At 35.6% G+C, this 16,216-nt stretch overlaps 1 protein-coding gene across 1 annotated transcript in view; it reads right to left on the bottom strand.

The window, feature by feature from the left end:
- SEMA3C (semaphorin 3C) overlaps positions 1-16,216 on the bottom strand; it is a 164,732-nt gene that overhangs the window by 4,805 nt on the left and 143,711 nt on the right. The window contains exons 14-17 of the mRNA XM_016199829.2: positions 14,778-14,819; positions 11,410-11,567; positions 4,290-4,357; positions 2,084-2,214 (exon numbers count right to left, since the gene is read on the bottom strand). Of these exons, the coding sequence (XP_016055315.1) occupies positions 2,084-2,214; positions 4,290-4,357; positions 11,410-11,567; positions 14,778-14,819 (399 nt within the window). The remainder of the gene's footprint in view (positions 1-2,083; positions 2,215-4,289; positions 4,358-11,409; positions 11,568-14,777; positions 14,820-16,216) is intronic.

The following is a 16,216-nucleotide window of genomic DNA, read 5'->3' on the forward strand; positions in this document are numbered from 1 at the left end:
TCCGTGGGCCTACGCTCTAACCACTGGGCAAACCAGCTAGGGCCGGAATAAGTTTTAAGGTCAAGGGGAGGAGGGCTTTTATTTTTCACTTTCTATTATTTAAAACTATTTGTACTTTTCTCCACTAGTTTTTATAATTTTTCTTACTTTAAAAAAAAAGTTCAATATTTATATATCATTGACATGAGAAATAGTTATGTATTTGCCGAAACTACTAAGGAAGAATTAGGATAAATTTAATAAAATATTAATAGTACATTAACTAAAGTTAGAACTAGTGGACTTTAGCTCTGCTTAAATTCAGCACAGATTAGATTTTTATAATTATATTAGAGTTAATAATTTCATAACCTTAAATTATAGCATCTTATGTTTTTGATTGAAAAAAGTTAAGACACTAATATATGAGTCTCCACATTCTTGAAAATTCTGAAATAGGACATTAGAATTATCATATGAGATTTAATTCATAACATTCCATTTTAAAATTAATTTATTAATTTCTATGGCTTGTATTCAAGGCTATGTATATTCATCCACTTTAATTTTAAGTAATAAAAATTATATTCACGTAAAGTATATTATTCTATTGAACTTTCTACTGAATAAAAGAAAAACATTTTATTTTTGCTAGATAATCCCTGTTCGAACTTTAGATTCCCTATTAACATACAGACAGACAGACTTTCTCAGGAAGGATGGTTGATGACCATGTATCATGTTCTAGCCTGAGAATTCAATTTCTATGCGTTAATCATCATCACACATTGTGACTTCTAACCCAGGCTACTTTGCAGGGCAGTTATTATTATAATCTATATCCATTCAAAAGAATTTAAAATCAATTAGACTGTAGAAACCTCCAGGCTTCTTTGATGACAGATATTGTAGCATAGAAAATAAATATCAAATAAACAATTTTCTTACTAATAAAATATTTTAAAAAGTTTTTTAGTATCGTTGATTAAATTCTGGGGCAAGAAGGGGTCCTGAAGTCCATCCAGCTCAGCTTTTCTCCAGATAGATACATCCCTTCCCATGCAAGCGTTCATCAGCCTATGTTTAATATTTCAGACACAGGGTACACACAATTTCCTAAACCGCTCATAACGTCTTTGGATAGGCAGTTCTGAGAGTTAGAAAGTATTTTCTTAAATGGAGCCAACATCCATTTTAGTAACTCTGGTGCAGTGTCTACACTCTATAGCTCGAGGTGTAGCCAGTCTACACAGCCTTAATTAGCTAGGACCAAAACTGCCCCCATACTGAACACACATAAATAAAGAAGACTCCTTCCCCTTCCCTCCATCAGACTTCACGATGCACTGCAAACAGAATTACATTTTAGACTGCTCGAAGTCCTTATATATACATGTCTCTTTTTCCTGTCATTATCAGGACAACATGGCATCGATATTATGGAAATCATTATTTATAATATTTCACCCTATGCCACTTTACAGTGTTTCCCTTTTAAAACAGCTCTTTCCAATCAGCAAAAGGCTAATGTAAGTGTTCTTTTATTTGGAAATCTAATTCCCCCCCGAATCACTAAATAAAGGCAATGGTCCCATAAACAATGATTCCCTATATTACCTAACCAAGCCCCGAGAGTTATGAATAATAAAACAGTGGAAACAGATTACCACACAGCAGAAAAATGTTCTTTACCATAAGGGTTATAGTTTAGGGTAATTTTTGGCTGAGGAAAATTGAACAAGTTTTTTTTTTTTAAGGCCCTTTTATCTTGTGAATCACACAAAGCTGCTGTTGTGTGAGCACTTGGCTTCTGGATTTGCACACATCTTGTTTCCTTTATAAATGCTTCCTCACATCACTACCCCGTCCGAGTGCCCAAGCTCTTCTTTCAATCACCCTGTTGTAGAGGTGAGTAGGCAGAGAGGATTTCTAATTAATCCATCAACTCCACGGACAAAGGATTTTACAGAAGGTGGCACTTGTCATCCCTAAGACATAAAAGGATGTTCACGTGCTTTTCCTTTTTCCTTTGATCTGCACCGCACTGAGGGCTGGTGATTTAAAGCTCTTTCCAAAGCCCCGATTGATCCCGCTGTGTTCTTACCTCTTTCCTCCTGTCTTTGTCTTTCTGTAACAACCACTTGATAGATGCCTGCGGAGACTTGGGGGCACACTCGAGGAAAGTGGTGTTATTTTTTACTCCGTACTGAACAATTTCAGCTGCATTTCTATATGCTGGAGAGCGAAAGTAAATGGAGAGAGAGAAACTGGAATTTAGAGCATATTCTCCTATTTGAATGTCTGTTTCTATATACAGTGGTGGTCAATTATGGCAGCCCCCAAAGGCAGTCTTAACCATTTAGCAAGCACGCTATTATACGGGGGTGGGCAAAAGTAGGTTTATAGCTGTTCATATGGAAAAAGATATGCAGGTTAAGATAATTACAGTAGCTTTATAAATTCTGTTTTGCTTACTCACAACTATAAGCCTATTTTTGCCCACCACTGTACATTGCTTATCTGTTTTGTTTAGTCTAAAGGGAAGGAGAAAAAGGCATAAGGAAATGAATATTTATTCAAGAATTACTCTACATCAACTAGCAGAGGTATAACAGTAACAGGAATGCATTTAGTATCACTTCGAACATTTAATTACTGCAACATCCTTGTGACTCAGGTTCTCTCAGCTATTCACAGCTGAGCAAACTGAGCCTCTAAGTTATGAGGAAACATATCCTAGCTTAGGAGTTAGTAAGTGCCAGGCAATATTGAAGCCGGGCTCATCCTACCCCTAACCATACTCAATGTATTATAAAAAAAATTCAGAAAACTCGGAGAAGGCAGGAAGCAAGGTGTGTCCACGGTGAGATGCAGTGGTTGAGAACACAGGCTTTGGAAACAGAGATAAAATCCTGATTTCACTGCTACTGACTGTGTAACCTTAGATAAATTAATTGAGCCCTCTGAGTCTCAGTTTTACTTGGCTCTAAAACATAGATTATAATAATTTTGTACAGGTCCTTTAATAAAATTCTTAAATTAGGAAAAGCATTTAGTATAATCATGTGGTAGCTTATACATGGACAGAATACTCACTGATAAAGCCGGAAAATAAATACACCCTACTCGAGCAGAGTTTCTCGAACGTTAAGTGAAATAATCCATAAAAAACCAGTTAGCTCAGGTTCCAACACAAAATCAACATCGATGTTTGTTCATTACCTCCACTGCCAATACTCCTACCACTGTGACCACTACAACTATTAAGGAGAACGGACCCAAAATTTAGAAAATATTCAGTAAATACTCAGTAAATAGAGAAAAGATAACTGGAGTTTATTCCTTCAGTTACATGTATGGAGCAACTAAGTAAAATGTGTCTAAATTTTATCTTTGTAGTTGATGTAGTTAGTAACAAGAAAGTCATTCTTTACTAAAATAACACTCAGATTCAAAAAGATTAGCAATGGAAGCCTCAGTGTTAATTGTTAACAAAGGCACAACTGGAGCACCTTGGTGAGCCTGGAGGAGTTCTGCCTGGAGCTACTTCTGCAGGCTGGGCGATGTGGGGGCAGGGGGTTAGGGGGAAAGTATAACAACATGATAGCTCCACGTCAGAATGGGAAGAAAGGGGTTAGATAAATTGTAAGACACAAGGCAAGATTATCAAAAGTATATGGAATGGTTATGGATTGTAAAATAAAGCCACTGTAGTACTCCAATATTCAGAGCAGGATTATTCACAGTAACCAACAGGTAGAAGCAACCATCAATGTCCAGAGATGGATGAATGGATAAAAAAATAATATAAACATACAATGGAATATTTTCTCCCTTAAACAGAAAGATATTCTGACACATGGTACAACACGAATGAACCCAGAGGAAGACATTATGCTAAGTGAAATAAGCCAATTATAAAATGACAAATATTGAAAGTTCCCAAACTTTTGTTTTTCACAATTCTTAGTAGGCATACAAATAGCATTTAATTTTTAATTACCATATATGAATACCAAGAATTTTCATAGCAAATCTTTCTTTAGAATGAAATACCTGAGTCTATTACAAGCTTTCCCTAACTGAAATGAGATATGGAGCACTGTTAGTCTTTTTTTTTTTAAGTCCCCACCGGAGGATATTTTTCCCATTGCTTTTCAGAGAGAAAGAGAAAAACATCAATGCGAGAGCGACACACCGATTGCTTGCCTCCCTCATGCCCTCAACTGACGCTCTAACCACTGAACCAAACTGGCTAGGGTGAGCATTGCTACTCTTTCTCAAGTTTGACCATCGCTCCTTTTTACTACCTTTGAGATTAAATCCTCTGCATTGGGTCAGTGGATTGCCATGTCTCACGTCTTGTCTTCGGCTCCTCCTATAAGTGCAGAAATAGATGAAAGACTTAGAATTAACAATGTATTTAAAAGACAGAATTTTTAATTTCAAAATCTTGTGATTGCCTAAACTTTCTTAGAGAAAAGAGGTCTGATTATCTGATATTTCTTGTTCAATGTTTCAATTATAAGGTGGGTACTTAACCTTGCTTTTAATCTAAATTAATTCAGTCTCTCCCCACCTACCACTTGTGATATCATGGCTGTGAACCTCCTATTATGTGCACTTCCTGGGTAAATGCTAGATTCCAAATTAATAGTGTATTTTTAGCATAGAGACATTCACCCAAAGTTTCCTAAGATGATCACCCCAAAAGTATAAAGTCATTACCACCTTCCTTCTTATACATTTTTCTTAATTAAGCATAGTTTCCTTTAAAACGTCAATACCTTTCTAAGTTTTCAGATCAATTAAAATTTTCACAAGATAGCTCATACAGAGATAGAACATTGATATTTAATATAAAGTTAAGCAGAATTGTTCATTTACTAATTTAAAATAAGCATTTTCCTTCAACTTCTTATTTTGAAAATATATAAGTCCACCGAAAAGTGGGTATATGATTACAATGAACACCGGTATACCTAGGTTCATGAATTGTACTTTGCCATAGTCATTTCTTTTTCTCTCATATGCTAGTATATGTCATGTATGTGCTGTGAGTGCACATATATGAAAATCTTTAGAAAGCAAGTAGCACACATGTTTCACACTTAAATGCCTCACCATGTATCTTCTAAGAACAAGTAATTTCCTAGATATAATTATCACACTAAAAATATTAATATTTATTCAATAACATCATATAATACACATTTTATATTAAAATTTCCCTAGTTGTCCCCAAAATACCTCTTATAGATTTTTTGCAATGTTTAGAATGTTCTATTAAAGTACAAAGTTGTCGGGATTAAGCTAAATAAAAACATTGTTAACACCACTCAAGTCACATACACGTAAAATGCAGAAAAGTCTTAAGTTTTGCCCGGCCGGGCGTGGCTCAGCAGCTGAGCGTCAACCTACGATCCAGGAGATCACGGTTCGATTCCTAGTCGGGGCACATGCCCGGGTTGTGGGCTCGATCCTCAGTCAGGGGCCTGCAGGAAGCAGCCGATCAATGACTCTCTCATCATTGATATTTTATCTCTCTCTCTCCCTCTCCCTCCCTCTCTGAAATCAATAAAGATATATTTTTTAAAAACAGTTTATAAGCTGAAAATTATGGAGATTTCCCAAAATGGATATAATGGCTCACTGCTGCGTATGGCATCAATAAAATATGTAAGATCTTTGAGTGAATGTTGTCCCTATTCTTCTGCAATCCAGCGCTCCCTAGATATTTGTTCTTTGGGAAATTCACACTCAGGCAACAAGAGAAGAAAAAACAAACACTGAGATAGTCATATAATTTGTGGTATAATTTCCTTCATCCTATTGACTGTGTTGAGGTTAAGCAGCCAGAGTGTTTTAAGTTTATTCAGGATCTACTTAAGGTTCACTCATTGCATTTAGTTGTTGTGTATCAACAGATGAAGCACTTCAAAAATTAGCTACATTCCTTGTAAGTTTGTCATTATTTAAATAAAAGTTTAAAATTACTTACAAACTATTTAATTTTCTGAGTCTTAGCATTAGTTAAACATATTAGTTTCAATGTTATTATATAGTACAACAAATCAAAATAGAGTAACTGACATTCTCTTGGAAATGATGTGTGGATCTGAGCATTGCAGTAAGAGACAAGGAAGGGAACTCTAAATATTGGGAGTACAGGTATAAATTGACTATTTACTATCAAGGCTGAGAAGTATATATGAATGAGCATGTCACCTAAGTGGGTTAGCTGTTAAGTCTCTCTTAACATTTTTATCCTTAAAGATATATTAAAATATTCATAATATATATGTAAGAAGAATGGCAATATTAAAATCACACAGGGATGATCATAGTTACAGAGCAAAACTAATCTCAAAGTTATTGATAATGAAAAAATTTCATTTTAAGGTTACAGCAAATTGTTAATAGTTTATGTGCTCAATGGGTTATACTCATCTATTTATGGAAATATAGGTACAAAGCTTTATGTCACTTAAATATGCTTTTTCCCAAAAAGTCACACGATCCTTATTCAATTATATATTTCTATATAGCCACAAAAACACAAGCTAGTGGAAATCACTCTTGTCTCAAAAAATACAATTATTGCTGTTCTCTAGAATAGTTCCTATATCAGGTTCTTACTGCATTACATTTGCTATATATTTAAGTCACAACATTATCTACTATCACCCAGCTGTGAGTGTTCATCATATGAGCACCACATGGGAGTTCTTGTGGCTGAACTGGTCATTTTCAGCCATCATGACAAACAATATCACTCACAATGCTTAATTTTATTTTTCTGTGATCAGCACCACGTCATGGTTTACTCATGTACATGAACCCACAAGCTGGGCAGTCTAAATTTCCAGTATCACATAGCTTTCAGACATTAAAATACAAAAAATCATTATTATGTCTTGGTTTAAGTGATGAGATCAGCAAGGCTAACACTGGAGACTTTTGTATGTGTAGATTCCCTGTAAGACGTTCATATAGCATCGCAAAAGCACTTTGGTAGACAGAATAATATTATATTGCATGTAGGATTTGGGATTTATCTCAAGTTACTAATTTTCCCCCCACCGTTCATGGCTAAACGATGAAATTATTTTCTTCTTGTATAGAAAACAAATATTTACTTGAAGACTGAATTGATTATCCTGTCTTAAAATAAAATTTCTAACTACATATCTGAATCCAGAATAAATAATATTTGAATCTAAATTGCAATATTAATACAAATGCCCATATATTTAAGATACTTATGGATAAAGAGGCAAAAATGCTTATATTGTTTACTATGAACTAACTTCTTTAAAAAAGAGAAATTACTGAGCCAATGATATGTAACAACTTTATGCCAAAGTATGGACTCATTGACTTCCAAGTATAACTCTATTTCTCTTTTTCCATACAAAGGTAATGTTTTTATTTCATTCTTATGTTTCTCTCACACTGATGATTCTCTCTCTCTCTTCCTCTCTCTCTAAAAATCAGTAAACATCATATCCTCGGGCGAAGATTAAAAAGAAATGAACATGGAAAGTTCTCCAAATTAGCATTTTTATCATTACTATTTAATCTGTAAAGAAAATAAATACTTTATATGGTAATTTGGCAAATAGTTAATTCATTCAACAAACATGTTTTGCTTTCATTAAGTTTGGAAATAATTTGGAGAATTTAAACAGTATAGATATTTTTACTGAAGGTTCCAGTATATGAGCCAAAGCTGAGTATGAGCAGGCCAAGGAACACCATATATATTGCATTTTTGGCTCTTTGTGAGAGTATAAGGACATTACTGGAGAAACCAAGATAGTTTTTTAAATGGCTACTACTTTCTAATCCATGATGCATGTTTTTGTTCATTTGTTTGTTTGTTTATTCCTGTTCATACTGTTTTATTGAGGTATAATTGACGTACAAGTTTCAGATGTACAACATAATTTTTTGATACATGTATATATTGCAAAATGATTGCCACGATAAGGCTAGCTAACATCTGTCACCAAACAGTTTTCCTGTGATGACGGCTTTTAAGATATACACTCTTAGCAACTTTCAAATATTAAATACAGTACTTTAATCTTTTTGATGCAATTGTAAGGGATTGTTTTCTTAATTTCTCTTTCTGATAGTTTGTTATTAGTGCATAGAAATGCAACAGGTTTTTATATATTGATTTTGTATCCTGCAACTTTATTAAATTAATTTATTAGTTCTAACAGCAAATCAATGGTACATGGTTTAATACCAGGCACCATATTGTAACTTTAAAGAATTGCAAGATTGTTTCAGTTCTGTTTATTGCAAGAACAGGATTCAGGTCATGATTTGTGACATGAGGATGATGATGTGGAATCTATGTTATATTTACATCTTAGGAAGAATAACTGGGGTTGTAATAGGTGGGAGAATATTAGAACAAATGAATCAACTCATATTACAACTAAATCTGTAAAAGATATCTCAAATATGCAATGACAGTCTACACATATAGTATGGAATTTTACTTGAGAAATATTCTTTGTTTGTTAAATAAGAATGCTTGTTGGTCAAAGCCAAGGTCTGAAAGCTTTACAGGGAAAGACTGCTAATCTCCAATTCTTTCATATTATAGCAGAGACTGGTACACTTATACGACTATGGTAAGATTCACTTTGTGGTCCCTACATTTCTTTCTTTCTTTGAAGTATAGGGTTTCAGTTTCCTTTAGCACTAAATCTGTTTAATAAATTGAAGATTATATCCCAGGTTTTACAGATGCCAACTTTTAGAACAGCTTACCAAGAAAAACACATTGCCTTACAAACAATTAAGGAAATAATTTTGAAATATCGTAATTAGGAGTGTAAAGGAGTGGGGAGGAAGGGATCAATAGGGGAATGAGAGGGAAGAGGGCGTTTGTAATACTTTCGTCAATAAAGATTAAAAAAAACAAACAAAATATGTTTGAAAATACAGTGTCACAAAAATCATTTTTAATTTGAGATTCCTTTTGGAATTATCTTGCCTCTTACTTTTGCCCAGGTTCAGACCTGCAACCCAGAGCAGATGGAAGATCTCAGGGTAATGAGGTCCATAAATTCTATGTGGAAATCACAAGAAGTCATAGACCTCCTGACTAAATCTTAAAAATGACATGGAGGAACATGGGTCTTTGCACACAGATACTAAAGACTCCTGGTTTAAGGAATGGAAGTTCTCTTTATATCTCATGAATTTTAATACAAAAAACTTTCAAATGATCTAGCCCAGGCTACTCCCCTCTACTCCAGATTCATATTTCTAACTTCCTACTCAACACCTCTATTTGAATATATCATAGGCACCATTCACTTATCAACTTTCTCCCCACAAACCTACTCTTTCCAGTCTTCTCTTTCTCATTCAATTCTATCTACATATTTTCAATGCTCAGTTCTGAACACTTGGTTCATTTTTGAGGCCTCTATCTTTCTAACATCCCACGTACGCCAGCAGGTTCTGTGAGCTCTATCCAGAATCAGACCACTTTTGCCACCTTCACCTCTATCATCTCTGTGCAAGTCACCATTATATCTCACCTGGATCATCAGGGTAGCATGTCTTGCAGCTTCTCTCTCCTCCCCCCCCCCTTTTCCTACCCCAGGGTGGCAATCCCAGACAAACCCAACTACATGATATTATTAAACCAAAGTCAAATTATCACTCACATATGCAAAATCCCTCCTTTGTTTTCTATTTCAGTTCAGCTGTAAGGATTTCTGGCCCCTCTCTTTGGAATGCTATTGTCCCAAATAATGACATGGTACCATTTTCACATTCAAGTCCTAGTTCAAAATCTCATCCTTGGTAAGGTCTCCCCTGCCCACCCAGTTAACATTGCAATCCCCCTGCCTCCCCCTTCTTTGTCCTTTTAAAATTCATAGACTTTCTCATTTTTTGATATACTAGAGGGTTTTCTTATTTGTTTATTGTCTGTCTCCTCCCTTTAGAACTTACTAGCCCACAAAGCAGGGGCTTTTGTCTTTGCTGTTGTTGTTAGAGTGATACACCTACCTCTAGAACATTGCCTGGCACATAAGTGTCCCATGATACACATTTGTTGAACTAATAGATAAAAGCATTGGAATAACCTTTATATGTACAAGGGCAAGGGTTGTTTAAATTGTCAGTGTCCTTAAAGGCCTGTATCTATGACAGGGGATATAGTACTTATAAAGCAACAGCCAACGATTTTACTTGAAAGCTCATTGGTGCTCATGGCTGGTCTTATTTGCTCTCTCCTGCCAGCACTAATTTGTATAGGTTTTGGTCCTGTCACCCCTCACGACCCATATCAAGATGTGCCTGAAAATATCTGTGACTTTGGCTGAACCTAAATTCTGCATATTCCTTGTTCTACAGTCAATTTCTCTTCTGGTGGTCCCCTTCCCAGTTGGTGCAAGTTGGTTCAGAGTTTCCTGCCTAAGTCTTTGCTTGGATAAAAGACACTCCCTCACCCAGCTGGGTGTGGCTCAGCGATTGAGCATCGACCTAGGATCCAGGAGACTGTGGTTTGATTCTCGGCCAGGGCACATGCCCGGGTTGGGGGCTCAATCCCCAGCCGGGGGCATGCAGGAGGCAGCAGATCAATGATGACTCTCATCATTGATCTCTCTCTCTCTCTCTCTCTCTCCCCCTCTCCCTTCCTCCCTCTGAAATCAATAAAGATATATATTTTTTAAAAAGACACTGCCTCAGACTGCCTTTCCCTCTTAATCTAACTAGCAATCATGCGTTCACCATTCTAAAGCATAAAGAATGCTCACCAAGGTTTTGAAGGCTACTCAGGGTGCCCATCCTGGAGTAATGCTCCTTTTGCCTAAACTAGCACAGGCATTTTTTAAAAAAAATTTTATTGATTTTTAGAGAGAGAGGAAGGGAGAAAGAGAGAAACACCCATCAGTGTGAGAGTGACACACAAATAGGCTGCCTCCTGCATGCCTCCTACAGGGGATTGAGCCTGAAATCGGGCATATGCCCCAACGGGGAATGGAACCAGCTACCCTTTGGTGCACAAGATGACACCCAACCAACTGAGCCACACTAGCCAAGGAACTAGCACAGGCATTTGATTACAGTAGAACAAAGTGGCACAGGGAAACCCTAGGAAGGTGGGACTTAAGGATATACTCAATCAAGCATATAAAACAAAACAAAACAAAAAGATTTTACAAAATTAGGTAATGTAAAAAAAAAAAAAAAAAAAAAGATAAACAATTTCCAATGTAAAGTACTCTAACATATCCCTGAGAATCTCAAGTTATAAAGCACTAACGTTTTCTTCATATCAAGGCTGTTCGTGGCGCTAAACATAGCTGCTGCTTTTAGGGCCAGTTTCAAAGCAAACCACAGCTGGCCGGGGACATGGGTTCTGCTTTTCAGCGGCTGTTCCCTACTCACCGCTTCCCGGTTGGGTAGAACCTAGAGCAGGAGTGGCCGTCCCAGGCGCAGTAAGGGTCCCGGGCCAGGCAGCAGTCGGCACAGGCTGTGCCGTAGATGTGGCAGCGATGCAGAGACACTTGGGAAAGCCCTTCGTTGGAGCTCACATACAACTGTTGCTATTAGAAGAATGATGATGATTTATTTCAGATGTGGAAGTTAAAAGAGGGCTTTCAGCAGGAACACATTATAGTATATGCCCACAAACCCTTGGATTCATTTTGAAAACAGACTAAAAACAAGAAGCGAAGTCTAGAAGGGTATAAAGCCAAAATAAATAGAATTTTCCTACGTTAATATGCCTATAGCATTACCACTTTCCTGTTTAAAGAAAAAAGCTCAGAGTACCATGTAGAATGGTAATGTGTTTTAGACATTGGGATTCATTGTTCTCTGAGATGTGAGCTAATATATTACAGGTTTAAATTATGACGTTTGCTTTTTTCTTTGAATGCTGTCTCCTTGCAAAGTACAAGGCAGCTCTCCTGTTCTTCAAGTCTGGCAACCTATCACGTTGTAAATTTGAAAACAGTGAGGTCTAAAATACAAGGCATTTTTAAGTTTAGAAGAAAAAGTAGATAGTAGTACATAAAATTTTAAAAGTACATTTTTCACATGCCTTTGAAAGTGACGTATTTCTCATCAGGTGATTTTTTGAATTATTTAGAAGAATAGCAGTATTTGTATTTAGACACGCCTTAAGCTTTCTGTATATCTAGAGCTACTCAGCACCGTAAGTCATAAATAAAGATTTCACCCTTCTTTTGTAGGGTTATTTGGAGTTTTTTTATGCTACTGCTCCAGTTTCTTTAGCTGAGCATAAAACGGCTCTCGGGAGCTGAAGGGTAGTTTCTAACTGATGCTAAGCATTTTACAGAGGCCCGATACACATTTCGAAGTTAGCATAGGACTCTAAGCTGGAACTTGAATACATGCCCATGCCCATTCATGTGCATGCGCACACCTACATCTACACATATTTTATACATATGCTACTTAAAATTAAATCAGTGGGGACATCATTGGTCCAGCAAGCTCTGGAGGCAGGCTTCTGGGATTCAAATCCTGACTCAACCATAAACTGGCTGTGAAACTTTTCTCAATCTCAGCTTCATCTTGGGTAAAACTGGGGTAATAGATCATCTACTCAATGGTTTTTGTATGAACTAAATGTCAGGGCTACCTCCACATAAAATTCTTAGCATAGTTCCTGACTCCTAAGAGCTCGGTGAATGTTAAGTAGCCGTAGTAGTAAATTATCAATTAACTATCAATTTATAATCTTTCAATTCTGTTCAATCATTTGAATCACATTTCACTCTATGTCTAATGTAAAATAATTCTTTTATTCAGATCAATTAATTTTTCAAAAATTGGGCTGAAAAATATTGATCCCCAGTGAGACATTCAAACCATAAGAAAACAATTGCATGTTTTGACAGTAATCATTTCTCTGGCAACATTTGAAATAGTGCTTATTGAGTACATTGATAATAATGTAGTGAATGCATCAACTTCTTTAAAAAATTTTGAGGAAATTGGTTTATTTGAGAAAGGAATACAGATAGTTTCATTTTAGAAATTATCCTTTTTATTAATCCAACTATTATCTACTATATAGTATGTAAGAATAAATTAGACAATAAAGGTTCATAAAAAGGATAATAAAGTAGTTTGAGTAGTAGAAAAGGTACTAAATTCATGACATTGAAATATATATGTAGATATATATTACCATTGGCATTTTGTATTTCTTTCCCACTGTGAAAATAATGCTGTATGCAGTTGGACAAATGAATTCCCCCCAAAATCAAGTAATTACCCTGCCCTCTATCTAAATGATTTAATGAAACATTTGTAATTATCTACAAGATGTTGAAGACATTTAATATCAGTTTTTTCTGTGTATATGTATGTGTTGTATATTTCAATTTTATGGAATGCATTGTGACCTACAAGTTCACAACTTGAATTAAAAGTTGGAATGTGTAATTGTATACTGAACTACTACTATGCCACACAAATGGCTTTGTGTTCATCTTGAATTTTGCTCTAATGCTTTCTCTTTCCATTAAACTACTGTAAACAAAGGACTTCCCTGCTGCTGACTTCAAAGACGATGCTAACTAGGGATCAGCTCTCTAGGACACTGGGGAAAATGACAAATGGCTTCTTGTTACTTGGGAAAATGTTTGTTATGCACCATACAAACATTTTTAAAGATGAGATCTTTAGCTTTGTTGCGTCCTATTTATTTTTCTTCATAAAATTAGTGGAGTGAAAAATAGTACAAGACTGTGGATTACTTGTTCATCTGCAACAGACCAAATATGGTGAACACTAAAATTATGTCATCAGTTGTGCTAACACATAAAATCTTTATTCTCTATTCCAAGAAAAACAAATCTGAGGCTCTTACAAACAGCAGTTACCAAAGACCCAGTTTATTTTAGGAAAGTTATATAAATTAATTTGTTTGTGAGAAAAGCACTACCTTGTAGAGGCAGAAACTTAGCTCAGTGAGGTTAAATGGTTCATTCGTAATTTACGGTCAGGTTGGGACTCAAATGCATGCCAGTCCTGCTCTGAAGCCTACTCCATTCTGGATTATACTGCTCTGGCTCCAAAATATTTGTTTTGGGGTACCACTGGGAGATGGAAGGTGCATATGTTACACATGTAGAGACCGGAACTGGATTTTTTCTTTCTGTGATCCTTGTGTATTTGCCCGTGCAGGCACAAAGGAGGTTAAACATTCCTGATAATCAGAGTCTACCATTTCTTCACCAAATCTGGAACCTGGATATGGCTTAGATGTGAAACACTCAGATTTTTTAATGACATATATAGCCCTAAAAAAAATAACATTTTCTTAGAAATAAGCATAAAAAATGCATTGCACATTTGAAACATGCAACAGCAGCAGGAACTCAGCAGAGGATTGATTACTCATTCCAAGCCCCTGAGAATGTGATGTTATAGTAGCCCAAACTTTATGCTAAATTCTTTCTTCAGAAAGATTATTTTCATTTTGGTTCGTTTAACATACAGTAATATTTGAGAATATGGGATATGCAAAATGTTGGCAATCATGCTGACATATGTATGTTCTGCTCTGACGGATTTTTGTACAAAAATAAACCTGTTTTGTCTTCACTAATAGCTAGTGAATTCTGCAATCAAAATTGAAGGTGATTTTGTGGTATCCTGTAAACAGCTTTAATTATTTTGCTAATATTGAAATTAATTTTTCAGAAATTATAAATATATTTTTTCATAGTAATAAAATTTTTTACATGCAAACAAAATTAAAACGGGATTGATTTTACCTTTTTAGATGAAATTTTCATTGTTGTTATAGGAACATGATTCTGAAAAATTAGAAAAACATTATGTTAGTTGATCAAATAATCATTAAAAATAATTTTGCATTAAAAATTTATTATCTTTTCTACTGAAATTCAAAAAATCATCATTTCTCTCTAAATGCATATGTACTTGCAAAGTCTAGCAATACTTGTCTATAATACATTTCCTCTGTGGGGAGTAAGGATGGATTTGTCACACAAATATATGCCTAAACTGAAAAAAAGGTTGCAATTATAACACATATATCAATATAGTCGTTAGAAAAAAAGGACAATTTGAGAGAATTGAAAAAAGTGTATCTTGGAATACTGAATCCAATGAGTAACTCAGGATTGAATCTGGGTACCTGGATGGGGGGCTGCGGACTAGTACCCCATCTTTTTCCACAACACAGCACTCTGCATAAGTCACTGTTGTTCACCCGACCAAATCTGTTTTGGAAAGATGTATTAGCCTGAACCATACTTATTAATCCCTTTCGTTGCAAACAAAGTAATATTGTTATGGATCTTCTTTTTAATTTTATTTTTTATTTTTAGGGTGAGGAAGAGGGAGAGAGAGAGAGAGAGAGAGAGAGAGAGAGAGAGAGAGAGAGAGAGAAAGAGAGAGATGTGAAACAACCACTGGTTGCCTCTCGCACACGCCCGGACCCGGGACTGAAGCCCGCAACCTGGGCATGTGCCCTGAACTGGAATTGGACATGCCACCTTTGGGAGTATGGCATTTCGCTCCAAACAACTGAGCTGTACCGGGCAGGGCAGGGATCCTTTTTTTTTATAAATGGGATCTAGTTAAAGAACTTAAGAATTTTCTGAAATAGTAATCTTTTTGAAAGTCACTCTATTCATAACTTTAGCTGGTAAATATTATTAGTTACTTTTAAAGATTAAAAATTAGACTTGTGATAACCTGATGAAGGTCTGTGACATTTTATTTGATTAACTCAGGTGGGAGCAACCTCTCAAAATCAACTGTGCCCACAATGATTTCACTTTCTGGAGCTGTGTGTCCTTATATTTAAAAGATAAAATGGTGAGATTTCTAAACTCTCTATTGAAATAAGTTTTGATCATTGCTTAGAAATACGCACACATACAAAAGAAAGTATTGCAACTTACATTCACCTAGGCAACTTCTTTTAGTTGTACCTCCAATTCAAGTTAAGTTTATGGAAGCTGGACATATTTTCAGAAAATATTCTGAACAGAGGATTAAAATAAGAGATTGTGGTTCTGCACAGTATATAAAACAAAGTGCCTGGCCTTTTAAAGTTACATTGAGTATATTAGTGTGACACTTAACTAAGGAATTTTTTTCTATTCAAATGCATTATTTTCTTACGTGCCATTACAGTATATCACACACACTCAATTATTTTTACCCCACCTCAGAAAATGTG

This window comes from Miniopterus natalensis, chromosome 10 (genome assembly GCF_054644295.1).
Source record: "Miniopterus natalensis isolate mMinNat1 chromosome 10, mMinNat1.hap1, whole genome shotgun sequence".
Taxonomy (NCBI): Eukaryota; Metazoa; Chordata; class Mammalia; order Chiroptera; family Miniopteridae; genus Miniopterus; species Miniopterus natalensis.